At 42.1% G+C, this 22,300-nt stretch overlaps 1 protein-coding gene across 2 annotated transcripts; it reads right to left on the bottom strand.

Annotated features, from left to right (window-relative positions):
* Positions 1-3,089: 3,089 nt before the first annotated feature.
* On the bottom strand, positions 3,090-19,598 carry LOC308334300 (SHC-transforming protein 1-like). 2 transcript variants are annotated; one of them, XM_080790978.1, is made up of 14 exons: positions 19,493-19,598; positions 19,208-19,280; positions 18,572-19,119; positions 16,760-16,830; positions 15,538-15,601; positions 12,075-12,194; positions 11,164-11,217; positions 9,845-9,896; positions 9,355-9,481; positions 8,817-8,988; positions 6,678-6,750; positions 4,259-4,337; positions 3,402-3,549; positions 3,090-3,228 (listed from the first exon to the last, which is right to left on the bottom strand). In XM_080790978.1, exons 2-14 carry the CDS (start codon positions 19,254-19,256, stop codon positions 3,100-3,102), a joined length of 1,686 nt encoding a protein of 561 aa, XP_080647104.1. In that variant the 5' UTR covers positions 19,257-19,280; positions 19,493-19,598; the 3' UTR covers positions 3,090-3,099. The 2 variants fall into 2 exon arrangements, 1 of the variants encoding a protein (XP_080647104.1); XR_013965881.1 differs by lacking the exon at positions 3,090-3,228 and adding an exon at positions 5,149-5,198 and having other exon boundaries at positions 3,495-3,549.
* Positions 19,599-22,300: the final 2,702 nt, after the last annotated feature.

Here is a 22,300-nt window from a genome sequence, read left to right as displayed (position 1 = left end):
TAAACTTAATGAGTGCTAAAGTGAGAAAGATACCTTCATAATGACAATTCCACCACCTAGTGGCTGAAAATATTGGAAGCAAGCCCAAGGTAGAAGGAGTAGGAGAATCTATCAAATGGCAAAGCTCTAACTATTCTTTTCAGGCCTTCATCACATCCAGACTCGACTACTGTTGAGAGACTCCTATACGGTGCCACCTCTAAAGTCCTCTAGACAATACAGTATGTGCAAAGATCTGCTGCCCGCCTGCTCACTAGAACACGATTCAGAGACAACACCAGTCCTCCACGACCTTCTCTGGCTCCCAGTAAAACACAGAATCGACACTACAAGGCCCTCAACAAGCCCCCCATACATCTCTGACCTCTTTCACTGCTGCCGCCCCTCCCGCTCCCTCAGGTCTGGTGATGACAACCTCCTGGTGGCACTGGTACCCAAGACAAAGCCATGAACCTGGGGTGACAGATTGTGACAGATGTCAAATGTAATCAAGATTTTGTTTGCGTACATTTCATAATTTTATCTGGGGTGCTTTGCTTTTGCTTTATTTTGTACCTGGTCTTCTCAAATGCAACTTTTTGGTAATAATGATTTCATAATGTGTTTTTGTACTTTAAATTAGATGTATTAGTGTAAAGCAATTTGTGACATATATTCATTATGATTGCGATTAGTTTGAAAGAGAGTGAGAGAGAGAGACTGCCTGTCACATTCAAACTGTCTTCATTTCAATAATATCGACGGCCACACACCCATCATTGGTTTATTTTCTTATTACCCCGTCAGATTAAAGTGTCTATAAAGCCACAGCGGTTTAATATGTTATTACCCTGTCAAGAGTAAAATGTCTATAAAGCCACAAAGACCTGAGATCCATGTACACTGTACTACAGTATATAGCAGATCAGATGTGTGGCGCTCAATGAATTGCATTGTACTAGTCAATATGTCTGTCAAAAAAGGAGATACGTAGATCTAACTTAACGATTGTCTTGTAAGGTCATGCAGTTCTATTTTTATGGTTGATGATTTATTGGAATGAGAGTTGAACCAGTCAGACCGTGGTCAGAACCACGCTGTTAGTGGACCCACAGAGGTTGAGTCAGCTCCAGTGGTGTAAAGAAATTACTGTAAGTACATTTATTTAAGTACTGTACTACAATTGAGGCATTCGTACTTTACTTTACTACCTCCAATTTCCAATACTTTTAGTTAATAGTTAATTTGTAGATTTGTACAGTAATAGTCAGGGAATATTATCAGAAAAATGTCCAATCTGTGAATAAATACCTTACAGAGAAATCTCTATACTGCCATTACACCTTGGTCTGAAGACAAGCCAAGTCAACCCCTCTTCATTGGAGGACTTTGCTTCCTGCTGCGACCAGGCTCTGGCACTCTCGATCTTCACAGGATTGGGAATATATGGAAAACTAGGTCCAGCACACATAACCTGTAGAAAAGTATACAAAGAGGCATGTTCGCAAAGACCCCACCCCAAACACCCATTTTACATGCCCAGCAGTATGCAACTGCAACTGTGAATCCTGGATTGAACTATTCAGTCCCCAAAGGAATGATTTATCAGCCATCATTTTACTAGCATTATCGGCATTTATGCAGCTACTGTATGTGTCCAGATTTGTAACAACTTTTAACTTGGCATCCCTATTTTGTGCATGTTTAAATTTCAAACATTTTCAAATGTAGCAGATCTACAAGCTCACAACCAATTCAACTTTTGGCCAGTCCGTTTCTGCCAGCCACCCATAAAAAAGAAACACGATTACATAATTTATTATCATTTATTAGGAACAAAACATTGCTATATTCTTTTTTGAGCGCTTTTATCAGTTTGTAGAGGCTGTCCAATAACTAAGAATGAATACGTGAACTAAATTAAACTGTAGTCTATGATTCTGGCGGTTTAGCAGTGAGATGAGATGAGATAAGAGGGGAAGAAAAAGAAGGGGGGAGAATAAACCAGTTCTCAACAAGGTACAGAGTCGCCCCCTGAGGTAAGGACGCATCCTATCATTTCCCATTTGCAGGAGTGTTGAATGTTGAAGATTAATCCTAATTTAAGACCCTCAGCAGTGATATGGTCAAATCCCAAATTGTGTATAGGCAAATCCACTTTCCAAAGAATGAATAGACGATAGATAAAGGCATCCATACCCATGGTGACCTACTGTATATGAAGATAATATACTTTAAACTAATTTTAAACACTTGTTCGACAGTACAATTTGGCAAAGAATCAGTTCTGGAGATACTTTACATTATTAAGGCATTTACTTAGAAGCACATTTGGCTCCCCGCAGAAGTTAGATTTTTATTCTGGGGGAGCCATATTTCACAAATTTGTGAAGGCAATTACAGGCAAACAGTATGGCGTAGTAAAACTCTGTTTCAAGGTTTGGAAAACACCCCTGTTTAGATCCCCCTCAATGTGTGATACAAATTTGGGGCAGATCGGACGTTCATGCGCTCATGATGCATTAGTTGCAAATGGGTGACATCATTCAAAGTTTCACGCTAATCGGTAGAGTGGTGTCAGAGAGTAGCCACACACACACACACACACACACACACACACACACACACACCAGACTGTTGCCTCTCGCAATTTTCAAATGCTTCCATGATACAGTCTGGAGCAACAGAAGTTCTATCACGATTAAAATATAAAGCGGAAGTGGAGCCTCCTCCCCACTTCTATATTTCGTCTTTACAGTCGCGCAAATGTATCCTAATATAAATAGAAATAATCTAAACATAATAGCTTGCTGCTTAGCAGAAAATGAAATAAAAAAATAAGCTCTAAAGATATTTTAAAATATACTTTCGTGAACTGAAATGTCAGCTTCCTTACTGGGATTTCAGGAGGTGTAGTTCAGGACTCTATATAGCATTCGGAGATTGTGGAATAGCTGTCTGGCTATGCGAGACTACTGTGTCCCATACCAAGACTACAGGTTTTGAGTCATACACAGTCAAATCTAAAAATGCGCCTACTTACGCTCCGACATAAATGAGTGTGTGTGTGTGTGTGTGTGTGTGTGTGTGTGTGTGTGTGTGTGTGTGCGTGTATGTGTGTCAGTGTCTCTGCAGGATGGGCTGTTTCAGGCACAGCTCACTGGTTCCAGAGACGATGGGCACCTGGCTCTCCATGTGAAAACGCACCAGGTGACCGACACTCAGGAAAACCTGGTCACGGGTTCGTACCTATAGACACAAACGACACATACAGTACAGTGATGCATTTAGAAACCTCTGCTTGCTCCCACGAGTTCAAGAAGAACGCATATAAACAACACACAGACAGTGGTAGAAATATAAGAATAAGAGTACACACACAGTCACACTCACACACACACACACACACACACACAGAGTACCTGTCCGTGTGGATCAACCAGCAGCAGGTGTCTCACAGTGGCTCCCTCCATGCCACTGAGTACGTATTGTCCAGACGCAGAGCTGCTCTCTCTCACCAGAAAGTCTCCACTACAGCAGAGGAGCAGCTCTGCCTGCTCTCTGCTTAGCCTTGGATGAGAAGAGAACAATGGTTTTACTGATCCCTGGGGGGGCGAGGAGACATTACTTTCCTGCATATAACCAGCATAGTATGGCTGTTCAGATGAAGACTGGGCAAGCACAAGGGTCGAACCGGCGACTTTCCGATTCCCAGGTTGCCTTTCTACATGCTTGCGGTTGCCCTCAAGTATGCTTAAAGGGTCAGGGTCAGGACACCCCCCCCCCCCCCTCCTCGTCATTTATTTTAACAGAAGCATCTAAAGTAAAGTAGGCATGGTTATCTGTTGTTGTGGGGGAGAGGTGACGGACGGTGATCATTATATTCTGAATCGACTCTGCAGAAAGCTGTCGGACGTGTCCGCTGTGCGGACTCAGAAATTCAACAGAAATTACAGAAATTAAAACTAGCCTTTGCAGATGTAAAAAGAATACTCTGTCGGGTGTGTGTCTGATAAAATTACTATCAAATACCTAAATACTATATGAAGCAACATAAAAACTGGGGTGCTCACAAAAGCCAGAGAAGAAGACGTTAGAAATCACCCAAACACGTTTGAAAGTGAAATATCCCTTTAAAGCTCTGGTGTCTGATGTTATATTTTATTGATCAATCACTTTTAATGCATCTGAAAAAGCAGGATTCAAACTGGATGTGTGTGTGTGTGTGTGTGTGTGTGTCAGATTCTGTGGCATTTAAATTAAATCAATGAACATCCACCTGCCATGGAACCAGCCTTCCTCCTTGAGCTGGGTCGCACACTGTTCAACACTGATGATGTCCGACCGCCCTGGCTCTGCTGTAGATGCAGTAGAAAGAAAGAGCAGGAACGGAATTATACCAATGGTTAGTAAGGGTGTCACAATATATCAATGATCATAATATTAAATGTGGCAATATATCGTCACGAAAAAAGAAACAAAATGTGTGTGTAGGTGAGCCATGGTTTAAAGACCAGTTTTACATTTTGGTAGGGAATCTAGGGACTTTAGATCTGTTGTTAGGGCATTCCACTGAACAGCGGCTGAGTAATATATAAAATATTCTTATCCTTAAGTGTCTTTTAAATCTGGGGGGAACAAGGTCAACAGAACTCTCCCTGGTGGAGTACCCATGCATGTGTATCCTTCACTCTGGTCAAACAATTCAGCAAATATCTGGGAACTATGCCGTTAAGGATCTTGAACACTAATAAAAGATGGGAAATTTGCTCCTCCACCCTGAACCATCCTAGACTTCCAAAATGAGGTTTTCAGTGACTTGGATTTGTGCACCAAGAAGTGCACACTGCACGCATAGTCAAAGTGACACTGAATGAGATCGGCCAGCTACATTTATCAGTGCATCCCTGACAAACGAGTAGGCCTATATCCATTCCTGCCTAAGATCTTTGATTGACTTTCAAAATCACTTTCAATGCCATTTCTTCACCTGTATAAGTTTGTTATATCCAAAATGCAACCCAAATAAGTAACCTCATCCTTGCTTGTGACTACATTGTCTCCAACTTTAATCGTGAAGCTCGGGACTTACTAAGATTTGCATTTGACTCAAATAATATGCATGATTCATTCATTACTGGTGATAGTGGATATGAAATTACAGCTTACCATAAACACAGTAAACATTGTTTAGTTATCATCACTGGCTGTCTTCCATCCTATTCAAGGGCGTTTGGGGAGAAACGAAACTGACTGAGCCTAGCCTCGGTATACCCCCAATATGTCATGTAACGCATCATATCTTGAAATTAGTGTATCGTGACACCCCTTCTTAGGTTTTTAATTCTATATATTTCTTTAAATATTGGTTTATTTGGGCACAGCAGGGTATAAGTAACATTCTTGTACATCAACATTGGATCCCAGTGTCCCCTTTTTTAAGACAAGGAAAATAAAAATCACCTACACATAATACAATAAAAACAAAGAAAAGCAAAGACAAAACATAAATAAAATACTAACAGAAAATAAAGAGAGATTATTAGTTACAGTATATAATTGAGATAAACATCTCATCGGCTATAACAATACATATCATGCATTCCCTCTGATAGCGACTAGAGCAGTGGTTCACTGTCATAGTCAACATGGGTTATTATCAGACATGTAACTCCAATCTCTAACTGTATCAGATGGGAAATGGTTTCTGTATTTTGGTACAAAGATATCTTCATTGCCTTTTAAACCTCATTCTCTCCATGGGTAAAGTTTTATGGATTTCCCGGTACCACTGTGTTGGTGGTTTATCCATGATCCAATTATAAAGAACCCATTTTCTAGCCAGAACATTTTTGAAGAAGCATAACATTAGATGAGTTCAGGCCAGAGGATACGCTAAAGCAGAAATGGACCAGTACCGGTTTCTTTTCAATATTGCATTTAAAATAATACTTACCTCTTTGGAAATTGAGGACCATAATTTTGAGATTGCAGAACAGTACCAAAAGCAATGTATATAAGTACCAGTTGATCTTTACATATTTAACATAATCGAGATCTTGAAGGGTCAAACTTCAAAATTCAAAATGTACAGAGTTGTATGTTGTCTATGCAAATTCTGTACTCCATACAGTACATCTATTGCAGCAATAATGTACAAGTAGCCATACACTTGTAGTAAAAAAGTGTAATAAAACCTCTAGGGTAGAGTGAGTGAGACATCCATTCAACAGTCTTCTAACGGGTCCACCAGGGAACATAATGTCAGTGTGTATAAAGTGACGTACTGTACTTGTAAAAAGGTACAGTATAAAGGTGGTTATTGGGTATACCAAAGTGAGATTTTACTAGGTCAAGAAAGCTAGGGGCACCATCTGCCAAGGAGTTAAGTTCTGAGCTATATAGCTTTTTAATATATAAAAAGGCTTTAAAGTGTTTGAAATGGCCAGCCAAATAGGTTATCAGTAAGTGCTAATGAGGTAATTGTTTATTATCCCCCCCCAAATCATTAAGGCTGATTTGACCTGAGACAAATAAATGTCAGTGTGTCCAAAAATGTAGTTTTTGCTTTGTATGGCAGAGTACTAGCCTGGGTAAACCCACTCCCCCTGCTGGAAAACATTGGGGTTTACCCAGGCTAGCAGAGTACTTGATCCATAACAGTCTGGCAACATATTGATGGTTGTTCCCATATTTACCTGCAGGTGGAGCTGGAATGCCTTCAGCGATGGAGCAGTTCTCATACAGTGAAACAGGCTCAAAGGAACATATCTGTAAGAAGAATAGATGAGTCATGACTCTCTCTCTCTGTGTGTGTGTGTGTGTGTGTGTGTGTGTGTGTGTGTGTGTGTGTGTGTGTGTGTGTGTGTGCGCACGCGCATGCATGCGTGTGTAGATTTTTCACAACTACTACAACATGTCAAATACCCACTATAGCAGTGGGTGTACAACAATAAAAGTTGGCCCCAGAATTTAAATGTTTGGGCAATTATCCCTTCACTAAATCCCACCCCAAAAAGCGATTGTCCAATGCCAATCCAAATAGTTTAGCAAACGGTTGCTATGCAGGTCAACCTTCCTTCGCTGCTAACGTGCCTATTGGACAAGGATGGGTTGGGGAGGGACTTAGTGAAGGGCTAATTCTCACTCTTCAAGAATAAATACATTAATCATTCTCCATTTTACTTAGATTTTCCAGACCTGCTTAAACACCCTGCATGATGACGTCTAGAGCAGTGGTTCTCAAAGGCGGGTCCGGGGACCCCCAGGGGTCCTTCAGGGTGTTCCAGGGGGTCCCTATAGCTATCATTTCACGAGCTAAAAGAGAGAAGGTATACTACTGTATATATTATAGATTTCACTCTCTCCACTGTTATCTCCCCACGTACAGACAATTATATACAGTAGTTATACATAACCAAATTGGACAAGGATGGGTTGGGGAGGGACTTAGTGAAGGGCTAATTCAAATAAGGAAGGAAGCGTTCCTTTTTGGTGTGTGCCAATAAAGAAATGGAAATGTGAGTACTTTGTCCACCGCTTGTTTAATTTTTGGATGTGCTACCTTTTTGAATTCTTTTTAATTCCTATTTTTTTATGTATACTGGATTTGGGTTTGGCACTCCACTGAAAACCATTGCCGATGCGCAACCTCTTTTTCTCATTTAATTATATAGGTATGTCTGCACGAAATATATCGAACAACAAAATATCTTCTCTTATGGGAGTCCCTGGCTCAAAAGCTTTTCAAATGGGGTCCGCAGCCTAATATTTATCGCTCGGGGGGGTTTCTTGACATGAAAATGTTTCAGAGCCACTGCTTTAGAGTATAGCTGGGTTATTGAATATTAACATCCTTTCAACAGTAACTCTATATCTACCGTATATCCCACAATGTTGGTTTATGATGACTCATTCTTATGGAAGGGAGCCTACACTGTTAAATCCTGAGTCTTACCAAATAGACACGGTAGACACTCTGCTGAGGATTTTACAGTGTAGGATCAATAAGACCAAAAATAATCTTTATTGTCAGAGGTAAAGTGAGCTCGGTTGTCTCAGACATATTATCTTATAAGAGACTAGATGTAAGGCTAGACCAGTACATTATAGAAGATAACTAGCTAATCTCGTTGTCATCATTGTGGTATACTGTATATCCTTGCCCTCTTACGAAGCTGGATGATGTCTCATGTGACAATGTAAAAATAAAACAACAAATGCACAAAAGGCTTGGTATTAGTAATACCAATTACAGCATTACAGTGCCTGCTTTGGCGTCATGTCAGTCTGATATGGAACAACACACTATTTAGGGCTGGAGAGGAACCATGTGACGGAGTCTTATGATCACTGAAACCTCACTAATTATATATTAAAAAAGGGGAAATCATAACCGTTGAATAAAATAGAGAACTTGAATTGTACGTTTATTTGGTTGTTTGTATTTTCATTTTTTTTTTTACAGTATGCTCATGTAAAACTATTTGACCAAATATCCAAAAGAAACAGTAGAAGAGTAGAAGATAGAAGATGAAAATTGTGGGGGAAAATAAAACAAAACAACATGATAACCTGTGAGCGAGCATGGTTAATTCTAGAGTTTTTGAACCACTTAAACCCTGACCGAAGTCCCCCAGGTGTCCTCGGCTCCGTCCTTTTGTCCCCTCTACATCAAAAAATTCGTAGCCGAAAATAGTTGCAAAGCACTATTTTCACTGGACATTCCCCATAGTTACGCCATGCCCAGAATAGGGTCGATATAGGGTTCACGTGGTTGCCTCCTGGATTCAATACATCTTGCACAGTCAAGTAACATTTTGACTCATCGGTGTTACCATCAATCCATCCGGTTCAGCTGCTCCACTTGAGATGCGCATGTCCCGTATTCCGCCGGGAGGTGGCAGTTTTCCAGGCATGTCGTTGTAATAGTCATGGTGTCTGCCCCTCTGATCGCCGCACTTCTTTATGGGACTCCCTGGACTCCAGTCACTGATTTCTAGACCTGACCTGCGGTCGCGCACACACACACACACACACACACACACACACACACACACACACACACACACACACACACACACACACACACACACACACACACACACACACACACACACACACACACACACACACACACACACACACACACACACACACACACACACACACACACACACACACACACACACACACACACACACACACACAGTCAAACCGGGGACACGCTGACGAGGGCATCTGTGCCCTAACCATTCAGCTTTAGATTGTCCTGTGTTCATTCTGAGACAATTGACATCAAGGTCCATTTTTACACTGTCAGACTACATACAGTACAACAGTAACAGTATATATGGAGGATGACAACATGCTCACCTCGGGATGGTAGTCAGAACAGAGGGACCGTGACAGAGCAGCTGGTGAAAGCGTGTCTCAAAGGCCTTGCCGATGCTGTTGATTACCTCAGAGGCCCGACCATGGGGACACTCCAGGATGTGACATGCTGGGGGAAGCAGAGAGAAGACATGCACATATGTCTGCATAATGAAACCAGCAGGTCCAACAAGCAATGCCAATGAGCTCCATATCAATTGTGTTATTAAGATAATGAACAAACTTGACAACTTAATTCTATGTACTATGGGGACCTCCAGGGTCTATAGTTTGTCTCCTCTACACCAAATCTAGCTGAAGAAATGGCTGATCTGCAGAGCTTGTAGATCAGCCATTTTCATTGAATGTTTGCCGATATGCCCATAATAGGGATGCTAGGGTTCATGTGGTTAAAATAATAACGTTAGGTTTCTTTTCAGTCAGTGTATTGTGTAATGTGACAGACAGGGAGAGACACAAAACTATCCCCCACCTCTCTGGTTGACAGGGTCTTTGGCAACATAAGCAATGTAATCTGCCATGTCCTACGAAACAGATTAAGAGAAAAGAAGGAAAAAAGCATGATTCAAAGAAATCAAAATTCAGTGTGCACTATGTATTGTGTCAGTGTGTGTGTGTGTGTGTGTGTGTGTGTGTGTGTGTGTGTGTGTGTGTGTGTGTGTGTGTGTGTGTGAAGACTAGTCATATCTGGCACAGAATATCACCTGATTTCAACCAACATACATTCTGCCCAAGACAGACAAGGATGAATCAGAGAGAGTCCGATCGAGGCCAGATCAACTTCAGTCATATTATTAACTAGTCAGACCTGGCCCAGAATAAGCTATATTATATTATTACTGGTGAAGACGTGCTGGAAATGACGTAAAGATCATCCCCATATGGGCTGTGATCTGGCCTAGTCCTGAACGTAAAGATCATCCCCATATGGGCTGTGATCTGGCCTATAGTCCTGAACGTAAAGATCATCCCCATATGGGCTGTGATCTGGCCTAGTCCTGAACGTAAAGATCATCACCATATGGGCTATGATCTGGCCTAGTCCTGAACGTCACCGGAGTGACCGGAGGATGGGTTAAATGAACACCGTTTGGTTTTCCGTGTACACACAGAGATGTTTACAATTACAGTCATCACTCTTTGTTAACCTTCCTAGAGGTCTGTGGGCTGTAGCAGAGTAATAACTTCATCAAGGATTTGTCACTCTACTACTCATATTAGAATTTAGAACATTTGATTATTTGACCTAGTTTTATCCTTGATTTTGCCTGGTTCTTCCTTCTATCTATATCTCTTTCTCCCTTTCCCGAAAAGACATACATGGATTGTTGTGAAAAGAGAAAGGAAAAAGAACATCTTCAGAACATGGCAAATTCATAGTATAGAAGGGAAGCAAGTTATGGAGGGATGTGAACGGCATAGGTCAACAGGAAACAACCCAACCTCACTGTGATGGAAGCCAACCAAGCGGTAATTAGACTTAATTAAATAATGTGCGTGAGTACGGGCGTGTGTGTGTCTGTCTGTCTGATTGTCTGTCTCTGTCTGTCTGTCTGATTGTCTGTCTCTGTCTGTCTGTCTGATTGTCTGTCTCTGTCTGTCTGTCTGTCTGCCTGTCATGGAAGTGTTTGGGCATGTTAGAACTTATGCCTGATTTATGTGCGGGGTCTCTTTGAAAATAGCAGGAATAGTAGGAACAATGCATTGTTCAATGCTCTGTGAGCTTGTAGATCTGCCATTTGCGGTGAGACCCGATATAAATGAGACATATATAAAGAGAAATAAACATACTGGGTCTCCTCCTGAGGCGAATGATATGGACTGCATAGGGTGGTGGGCTATGGTCTGGAAGAGAGGACAGACATACAGGTTCAGCTCAGTGTTCCAGTCAATCCATGATACGCTAAGCATTATTCACTGGTGAAAACTAACTAATTACATGTACAACTTTTTGGTATTTGTACTTTGGTATTTGTCCAAATATTGTACTACACTACATTTATTTGAAAACTGTTATTACTTTGCTTGTAGATTTTGATTATTATTACAAACATAATTACCCACTTCAGCCCTATACTATACATTTTGGCCATTTGAAAATAGCCGATCCACAAGCTCACAATGTGTCGCCATGCAATGCAAATTGTGAGCTTGTAGATCTGCTATTTTCAAAAGATTTTATACATTTGAAAACTTGTGAAATGGGACATTCTGCATAATTATAATGAGTACTTTCTACTTACTACACGTACTTGATGTGTCTTTCTTACAGGGACAATAAAATGGACTTGGAAACTTTCATTGGCCTGTCCGTCGTCACTCGTCAAGTCTCTCTTAAGTTGGTAGGAAATATACTTCATACTCTAAATACATTTTGATACCAATACTTTTGTACAGTAAAGTTATTATTTCTAAAGTATTTGTAAAATTGCAGTATTGGTACTTTTACTTAACCTGGGCGGGAACCCCTTTTGGTGTTAGCATTATGTTATGCTTTAGCTATTGAAAAATAGCAGATCTACAAGCTCATAGCGCACCACCGAGTGGCGCGCTACGAGCTTGTAGGTCTGCTATTTTTAATCGAAGAACGACTGACATAGAAACAGCTTTTTCAGAAAACTGTCAGGATATAGAAGACATTTTTAGAATCTGATCTCAGGTCAGAATAAAACTTTTTGCAGCACTGTCTGAACCTGAATTACCTGTAAGAAGCAGGCTGTGGTCAGAACCACACTATCAGTGGACACAATGAGGTTGACTTGGCTCCCAGAGAACTGCAGGTTGATTTGACCCAGGACAGCAGATGATTCCTTGTCCACAGGCTGGTAATCACAAAACCATCAGTCATTTCAGCTCATGTGTAATTTGTTTTCATGGAGGAGAATAAGTTGCATCCTGGACAGAGATAAATGCTACCTCTGTGTATTCATCTGGTCTTAAATTCTCTCCTCGAGAGATGCCACATCATACTGCTCATGTCACTTTGTCCTCGCTTGTCCTTATATGGAGCTTACATACTGTACAGTACACTACATTACCATGCTTTAATAGGATAATTACATCCTTACACACTCATATATGTGTATATATATATATATATATATATATATATATATATACATACAGTATACATACAGTATACACACACACAAACTTATATGTTCTGTTCATGAATTGCATTTTTATAGCGATTTTCCAGGTGCTCAAAGCACTTCACAATGGTTAATTCATTCATACAATACATTGGACCGACCGACCGACCGACTCAGTGGAGGCAATGTAGGGTTCAGTGTCTTGCCCAAGGACTCTTCGATCATTGGACGACGTGCTCTACCTCCTGAGCCACAGCCACACTAAATGATATCACAATTTCAGCTTCAGGCAATGTTGGTTTCTGCTCACTGTCCAGGACGTTAGTCTCGGGTGACACAGGTCGCATCAACCCTGTTCCTTGTATATAGGTATCTCGTATTTCCATCTGGAAACCAGATGGAAATACGATGATGCTGATGATGGGCTGAGCACTGAAATGTCCACTCCTTTTTTCACTGTGTCACTTTTTTCATTATAATAAATCTATTTTTGCATCCTAAAGGCCAAACCACACCAGTTGCAACAACAAACCCGTTTTAGGGTCAACCACACCGTTGCAAGGAGCCTGGATGTTTTTCAGGGTGCAGGCCATTCTATACTGGTGTGTCAAGGAGCTCTTTCTTTTATATTGGGAATTCAGATAAACAACAGCATAGGCAGGTCTACATGAGGAAGATCGGTTTGAATAATGAATGAATTAATTCTATTTATTAACCCTTTAAGGCTAACATTAAGAGTCCATAGATCGGTTGGCATGGCGATCAAATTACCATACCGTATATGGTAGACCAACAAGTATCGGCTTCATGGATTGGCCAAGCGTGCTATGATGTTTCTGCCACTCTAACAGTAAAAGTGGTCGCACGCACAGGCCACTCCATTCTTCACCGAGTTTGAAATGTTTCGTTGTTCCGCGCATCTCACAGACTCATCCAGAAGGCGCCACAATGCTGTTGTTGTCGTGGGAAACGATGTGTATTCCATCGGCGGGTACAGCGTCGTAAAGGACACGAAGGACGGATGTCGTCAGATTCATGTCCTCGTCTTCAACACGGTGTCTCTGCGCTGGAGGACGTTGACCCCTCTGACCCCCGGGAGAGGAGAGGACCGACGTGAGGTTCTGTCCAGGAGATGGAGATGCACAGCTGTGCTGGTAGAGGATACAGTCTACATCTGGGGAGGGAAGCCTTATCTTGACAACGTGCTTTATGCGTTCAATGTCGACGCCCACACATGGTTCAAACCCAGGGTTACCGGGACTGTTCCATATGAGAGGTGTGGCCACACACAGATGAGAGGTGTGGCCACCGCCTGTGCCTTGGGGAAGGTCATGTTTTATGTAGGATGGACTAATGACATCTACAAGTTGGACACGAGCACAATGGTCTGGTCTTTAATCAATATCCGAGGAACTTCACCTCACTCTGGTGGTCACTCTGCCACCATTATCGGGACAAAGATGTTTATATTTGGGTATCACAACACCATCAGAGTGTTTGACACAGAGACCGACTCCTGGCTGAACACGTCCTCTGCACATCCTCTTCCAAAACTCGAGTTTAATTCAGCCTTTGCCTACAATGGAGAGCTGTACATATTTGGTCACATAACCTTGGTCACATACCGAGGTTACCATCGCTACCTGGTCGGTAGACATGATCTGAGGAGATTCAGTCCAGAGACCTTCTCCTGGAAGAAGGTTGAGACGGTTGAGACAAAGGGAAAAGCCTGCAGTCCAGTGAAATCTCACGCTTGCATGGTGGGAGATCGAATTATCATATTTGCCAATAATGACCTGTTCATCTTAGACTCGAGTCCTAGTCTGAAGACCTTATGCAAGCTGGCAGTTATTCAGTACGATCTGGATCAGTCTGAACTTCCACACAACGTCAGGTGGGAACTGGCAGCAAGTGTAAAAAAGAGGGGCACCACGGTGGTGCAGTCGGTAGCGCTGTCGCCTCACTGCTAGAAGGTCCTGGCTTTGATTCCCGCTGTGGGCGATGGGGCCGTGTTCTCTCCTCCGCGTCATCAGCGCCCATGATGGCCTAGGTGAGGTTGGCGAAAGGGCCTTTCTGTGTGGAGTTTGCATGTTCTCCCCGTGTCCCCTACCCTCATCAAATACATGGGGGTGCCTGATGGAGGGGAAATTAACTGGTTGTAATGTTTTCCTTCCACGCGCTACATCCAACCGGGGAAACTCCCCCTGTCAGGTGAAAAGAATCCGCTTGGACTCCTCGTGCATTGAAGGAAGCATGAGCTCAGTTCCAGCACCCGATATTGCGGTTTATAGGCAATTGGTAAAAAAAAAAAATCACACCTGTGTGAAGTGGGGGTACTCTTATTTGGCACTAAATCCTTTAAGAATGATATGTTTTAGCCATGTATTTATTAACCCGTGTTCATAAAATTGGTCCTCACAAATGCTTATTATGAAATCGATCTGCCTACCAGTGACATCATCAGTAGGCAGATTTGGAAAATATACGATTTAAAACTCTATTTAAAACTCAAAAAATCTAAAAAGGCAGATTTGGAAAATATACGATTTAAAACTCCATTTAAAACTCTAAAAATCTATGAATGGAAAAAGAGTGGGGCTTTTATTTCAGCAGCCATGCTAACCTTCCAGGAAGATAAAGACTGTAGTTTCTATAGCATGGAATCCCCATTGATGATCATATTGGTAGGAAAGTTTCTGTCCACAGCCCATCAACGAGACGCAGAGTGAGTAGACGGAAATTGTGCAATCTTATAATTAGTAAGCATTAGTAAGGACCACATATATGAAGAGAACATTGAGAACGGGTGAAGTGTTCCTTTAAGGATGTTTGTATTGTAATATTATCCTGTTAGGTCCTATATTTTGCTGATTAATTGGTTCTACACAGAAGAGTTGGACCATATGAAAAATAAGTTTGCTATGCTTACGGTCCATTTCGCTGTCTCTCACGGTATGTACGTTGTTCCTTACTTTAAAATTGTGAAATAGTTTGACCTAAAAATCAATCAGTCAGTCAATCACTGACTGTGATTCACAATGTGAGTGTGTGTGTGTCTCTCTCTATACCATACCTTTTTCTTTCTTGCTGTTATCTTGGCTTCTGATGTCCTTTCACACAGTCTGCTGATTGCTTCTCTACATATCACACACAAACACAAGCACGTAAGAACATGTAGTTATATCAAAGTTATTTATATTCTTAATAACGATCAAATCACACACACACACACACACACACACACACACACACACACACACACACACACACACACACACACACACACACACACACACACACACACACACACACACACACACACACACACACACACACACACACACACACACACACACACACACACACACACACACACACACACACACACACGTATCTATGTCCAGGAAGCAACTACTTTTCTCCTCCTTGAAAACAAATTACAGATGAAGGATGAGACCTCTCTCTCTCTCTCTCTCTCTCTCTCTCTCTCTCTCTCTCTCTCTCTGAGGAAATTCATCTAATTGAATTTTCCAGCCCATCATTCAGTAGTGATATTGTGAACAGAGGTTGTTGTGTACTTGTAGGTTTGGCTATGATGATGATGTGAAAACATGAGCAGAAAGCTCTGCATTATATACACACTTATGACTTTATTTGCTAATTACAGATCTGCCCAAGTGAAATAAATGAACATGATTAAAGCATTTTCCTCTTAGTATCAGCGCCACAAATATGAATATCACTAAATCAGTCTAGATTCATTCATACTTTGTTGCACTACTTTGTTGTCATCCCTTTTCCATGAGAAGCACAAAGTATGTCATATGACGAAGTATGAATTAGACTTCAGTCATAGTTCCCTAGCTGGTGACTCTTAATAATCTAACTGCTGTTCATCAGTGGTGGTGGAAAAAAGTTATACTCGCATGTTTTACTTAAGTAAAAGTATATCAATACTGCAATACAGAAGTACTCGGTTATCGCGACGTGTTGTGAGCTTGTAGATCGGCTAAGTTTAAATAGGGCCCAAGTGATAAATGTTGAATGTGTTGTAATTGAAAATCTACAAAGTAACTAAAGTTTTCAAATAATTGTAGTGGAGTATATTTGCCTCTGAGGTGTGGTGGAGTAGAAGTAAACATAATAGAAAAATGGAAATACTCCAGTAAAGTAAAAGAAAGTACAGTACTTGAGTACAAGTACTGTACTGTACTTAGTTACTTTCCACCATGGTGATTCTTAAGAATTGAACCTCTGTATTGCACATAAAGAGACACTGAAAGAGGTGACGTTACCGTGTGACTTGCATTCTTGTGTTAAAGTCCAGGGCCCTCATAGACTGGGTCACTTCCACACTGCCCATGTACTGGAACACAACATAATAAGACCACTTACAGTACAGTGGTGAGAAAAAACTCACTTTTCTTTTTTTTTACTTAAACCATTCTGACCTGGGATCAGATTCATACGAGGTTTCCACTGGACACACACTGGTCTGATTAACCCCATTCTGACCTGAGATCAGATTAAAAAAATGTCAGTCGTTCTTCGATTTTTCAAAAATAGCAGACCTACAAGCTCGTAGCGCGCCACTCGGTGGCGCGCTATGAGCTTGTAGATCTGCTATTTTTCAATAGCTAAAGCACAACATGATGCTATAACACCAAAAGGGGTTCCCGTTACAAGTAAAAGTCTGGAATTCAAAATTTACTTGAGCAAAAGTACAACAGTATTGTCTATCAAAATGTACTTAAAGTACCAAAAGTAGAAAGTACTCGTTGTGCAGAATATTTCACAAGCTTACAAATGCAAAAGATTGTACTTAAGTACAGTACAGTTACTTTACACCACTGCATTCACCCAGTTACAGACTGGGATCAAATGAGGAACAGTTAAGGCAATATGTCTCCTAAAAGAATACTCGCTGTCTCTCTAGGGTCATCTCTCCTGTTGGCCACAGTTATCTTTTTCACTTGAACCTCAGCATCCATATTCTTGGGGGGGAACATTAGCCAAAAAATAGCAGATGTACAACTTACAAGAGATTTGGAGGGTTTAAGTGACTAATCAGTTATACATACACCCCCCTCTCCTTCTGGGACTGCATGGGCTTAAGTGTCGTCACCAGATACACACACGCACAGCAGTGGCGTGCACAGACATTTAGAGGGGCAGGTGCTCAAGTGGAAAAAAAAGGGCACCTTGTGCAGCACGTGGAACCGGCTGGATGCCTTAATAATAATAATAGTGTGAGATTTATAGATTTTGGGGCCTAAATAATATATTAGAAGCTTTTTATCAAGAATTGATCAATGTCACCATGGTCTACATACTGTACACTACAGTGTACAAAAAAATAAATATATATATATATATATTCCAAAATTTGTCCAGAGGGAAAACTAGGGGGTGCTCTAGCACCCCCTAGTGTCTATCTGTGCACGCCACTGACGCACAGCACAGCACATACACGTACTGTACTGTACATGCAAGCAAATCTAGAGGGGAGCACAGAGCCAGGATGACTCACTACTGGAAGCTGTGTCTGAGAGGGAGGGGGTGTGTGTGTGTGTGTGTGTGTATTAGTGTGTGTGTGTGTGTGTGTGTGTGTGTGTGTGTGTGTGTTAGTGTGTGTGTGTGCGCGTGCGTGTGTGCGTATCGATGTAAACTGGCCATACTGATATTCGGAAGCCTGGGCCATGTACACAAACTGACCACAAGTGGCCTAACATTAGCTGGCATGACAAAGAGCAAAGCCAAACAACTTGCCATGCGTGCGTGCGTACGTGCGTGCGTGTAGGATATTGGCTCCGTTGACTCAGCTCTCTAATGACAATGTGAATCACACCATAGTGGTGATGTCATCATATACACAGCAGATTAAAGTGAGGAATCTCAATCTGTGAAACGTTATTATGGGTTTAGTGAATATAAGTACTAGCTGAGCACTTTCCTATATTCTAGTACAGCCTCCATACATAAACATTCATTAAAATATGGTGAATAACCAAAAAGAAAGGAAACAGGCTCAAGATTGTCATCTTGAGCCCGTTTGTGCATGATGGGGTGTGCTTTAAGCATGGTACGAGCAGACAGCATGCAGGTACCTTAATGTGACGATGAACCACTCTGCATTCGGGCACTATTGCAGCGCTCTCCTTTGCTCTGGGGGACGTTTTCACACAAGGCAGGCAGTCTCTGTGTAAGCGAAGGGGATATCCCGGAGGCCAGGGGAGAGTACTGGCCATGCAGTGCAGAGTGATGGGTCGCTTGGTGCACTGTAGCAGCGTAGGGTGGGCCTGCCTGTGGAGGGGTGCAGGAATAAGGGAGGTCACACTGCCAAGTCTCTGATCAGGCTGCCCAGAGCTCCAATCTGTCCCGGAAGAGGGTTTGTCCGTTTGTCTGTTTGTCTGCAGTCCTCTCAAGCCCAGTAAGGAGACGGGGCTGTGGAGTTTGATATTGGCCATACGTGGGATGAAGCCCTTCAGGGTGGAGGAGGTGCCCTGATGATCAGAGCTGGTCCGGGAGTTCACCCGGGCAGAGTTGTGGTTCAGGCAGAGGTCCGTCTTCAGCGGCAGTGGTCCCAGAGGACGCTCTTCCAGAGAGGTCAGAGAATCGTTGCGCAAACGGCTGTACTTAGTACGCTGCAGCATGCCTATTAAAGTCGTAGGAGGAGAATAGTTAGAAACCCCGATTGTGATTTTCATTCGTCATTAATAATGAGGGTATGAGGCTATATATACCTGGTAGTCCCGTCTGTCCTTTGAGCCTGGGCAGGGTCTGCTCTCTCATAGTCAGAGTCCTGTTGAAGAACAGCTGGTACAAATAGATTAACTTAAACAATCAAGCCAAGTGGTATTAATCTAAACGTGGCTCTTCAATATCTAAACTGCAGGAACAAAGGAAAGGAAAGCAAAGATTGGTGTCATGAATAAAGTTCCTCTCTATCGACGATATGGCCTGAAAAAGGTTTTGATATATAAAAAAGGTTTATGTTCTAAAACAGTGTTGGCTATTAAAACACTCACCTATGTGTAGCAGTCGGGCAGAATAAAAGTGGTGGGATGGGTGCTGTCCGGTGCACTGTACAGAGGTCCAGTCAGGCCAGTGCTGAATAAAGTCCCACCACCATCCTACTGACTCTCTCACTCACCAGGCTTCTCTCTCTGCTACACTTCCCCCCTGTTAACTCTCTTCCTCTCTCATTACAAGGTGAAGCATTGTGCTTGTGTTTCATGAATGAATTTCTCCGTTTTTATGAATGAGAATCTCTCTCCATGCAGAAGGATGTGTGAATGGGGCAGAAGAGAGATTGACGGCCCCTCAGGCACTCTTTCTCCCTCCCCTCCCTCATAAACTATCACCCAATCACAGCCGGGCAGGGTGACTCATGCAGCGAGCGAGCGCACACACACACACACACACACACACACACACACACACACACACACACACACACACACACACACAATACAGTATAGGCTAGGTGAATGCTCTGTATAGGCTAGTCCATCATCAAATGTTTTCTCAGTACTTCAGAGATGCTGTTCTACAGAGCCCCCCGAGTGGCCATGCACTGAGAGATTAACCAATTATTTAGCCTCGTCCCATTAAATAAGTAAACCATCTTAAAGCTTTTTCAGAATACTGCTTAATTATTGATGACTATATAAATTGGACAATAGACATTTTATTTGTGTGGGCTGCCCAAGACATGAGATATTCAAATGTCCTGCAGAAGAGGAAGGGGCCGATGATATTTGCATTTCCGTATGAGATGATTCCAATCAGTACGGTTAGGTTAATGTGTTACTGTATGCTTAAAGGGATATTTCACACAAAAAAAAACATCTACTCAGGCTTTTGTGAACACACCGGACAATTTTTAAGTTGCTCGAAAAAAGTAATTGAAAAAACATGCCCCCTTGAGGACCATGTAGCTGTAGGAGTCATGTTTTTTGGGGGTACCAGATGGACATTCAGTTTGGTTGGCAGCACTTGGATATCCTCATCTATCGCTGCATTGTTGAGGCCTATGCCCAGCTTTCCGGGTTTGTGTAAAACATTCAATGTCTGTGTAAAACATTCAAGACAAAAGTGAGGACGGGAATGTGATGACGCCAGCGTGATTGGGTGGGAGATGACCTCATCAAACCCTATCCATACATGGAGAAGACTGGATCATCACCTAGATCTGCATATATGGAGCCGACCTGTTCTTACATTCCATAATATGTTGATCCTTTTTAGAACACATTTTATGCCCTACCCAGCCCGGGGAAAAAAAACAAAAAACGGATGCCCTTTAGGGCGAGGTCGCTTCTCTCCCAATTATTTACATATATAGGGCAGAAAAGTGAAGATGGAAATTGTAATTGGTCAGAATGAGATGATGTATGATTAGAGCACCCCTCTTTTCACACGGGTGTGATTTTTAAGAATTGCGTGCATGAGACACAGAGTGATCAGCTGACTGAAGGCAAGAAAGCTTCCCTTGCAGCCACCGATAGTTCCTTTCTCTAGTTATACTGACCAAACTAAAATAAAGTATAAAAATGCCAAGAAATAAATAAACCTCTCATAATATTAAAGATTATACAAGTAAAAAAATACGAAGTTGTTGTGAAAAGGTTAAAGCAGAGTATTCTGATTATGACCACTAGTTCGGTAACTAGGGGTCTCCCTGTCTCTCCAGCCCTAATCAGAAATTATAATTTCAGGTAGTTTGCCAATTCCATCCTCTCTCTAGGTTGTCCTCAGACGAGCCCTCCATTTATCAGCTTCAATTTTGTTTTATAGTGTTCCAATTTTGTCTGCTCCCTTCTTTGTCATCACACTTCCAATTTGTTGAATGTGGATCTTGTGCGAGTTCTCTCTCCTGACAGGATGAAATTGGTATCCCGACATAACATTTTAAATGTGGAAGCGGTGGCCGAACGGTTTGCGGAGCGGTCTTGATAACGGAAGGTCGCCAGTTCGAATCCCCGGACCGCTGAAGTGCCCTTGAGCAAGGCATTGAACCCCTACCATGAAATGTTCTATGAGCAGGGTGTGGCTGTAAACAAGCATCTCGAGCTTAGTCCACTTCCCTGGGTAAACAAAGAACTTTGCTTTGAAGGGCGCTAGCCCCTCCTATGTCCAGCTTTGAGGGTTTGTGTAAACAAACATTGAAGACAAACGTAAGGAAGCGAATTGTGATTGGCCAGAATGAGATGATGTATGAAGTATATTAAGAGCACCCCTCACTTCACACAGATGTGATTTTCTATTTACTAGAGCTGAGGAAAGAGGGAGCAAAACAGAACAAAACTGTTTTTGAGCTAAACCACACCAATGCAACTCATTGAGTTGCAAGGAGTTTACATTGGTGTGGTTAAAAAAACGTTTTGCATCGGTGTGCTTAAAAAACGTTTTGTCCCAACCCGACCCTTTGGTGTGGTTTGGGCTTAAAGCAATGAGTAGGCTAGCCCCTCTCGGAACCCTACATAAATCAAAGTGTCAGAAACTTTACTACATTTGGGTTCTGCTTGCGGGGCTATGATTAGGCCTACTATCATAATATAGAGCTATTCAACGCTTATTTTAACAAAGCATTGTCAATTCATCACTTACCCTACCTAGTAGAAAGATGTGTCTACACACTCCAGTTGAAACCACTGTATGAAAGATGTATGTTCATACAGCATAATTATGAGCTTACTAGGAAGACTTGCAACTAAAGCCCATCGCACACCGTCTGCGACCGTCTGCGGCGCGGCGCGTTGCTGCGCGGCGCACGCAGCCCAGCCGGTGTGTGGTGGGCTTAATTCATGTTTCAAACTTATGTATGGCTGACA

The sequence above is a fragment of the Protomyctophum bolini genome (genome assembly GCF_963924005.1).
Source record: "Protomyctophum bolini genome assembly, chromosome: 1".
NCBI classification, from domain to species: Eukaryota; Metazoa; Chordata; class Actinopteri; order Myctophiformes; family Myctophidae; genus Protomyctophum; species Protomyctophum bolini.
This window is presented reverse-complemented; position numbering and strand designations above follow the sequence as displayed.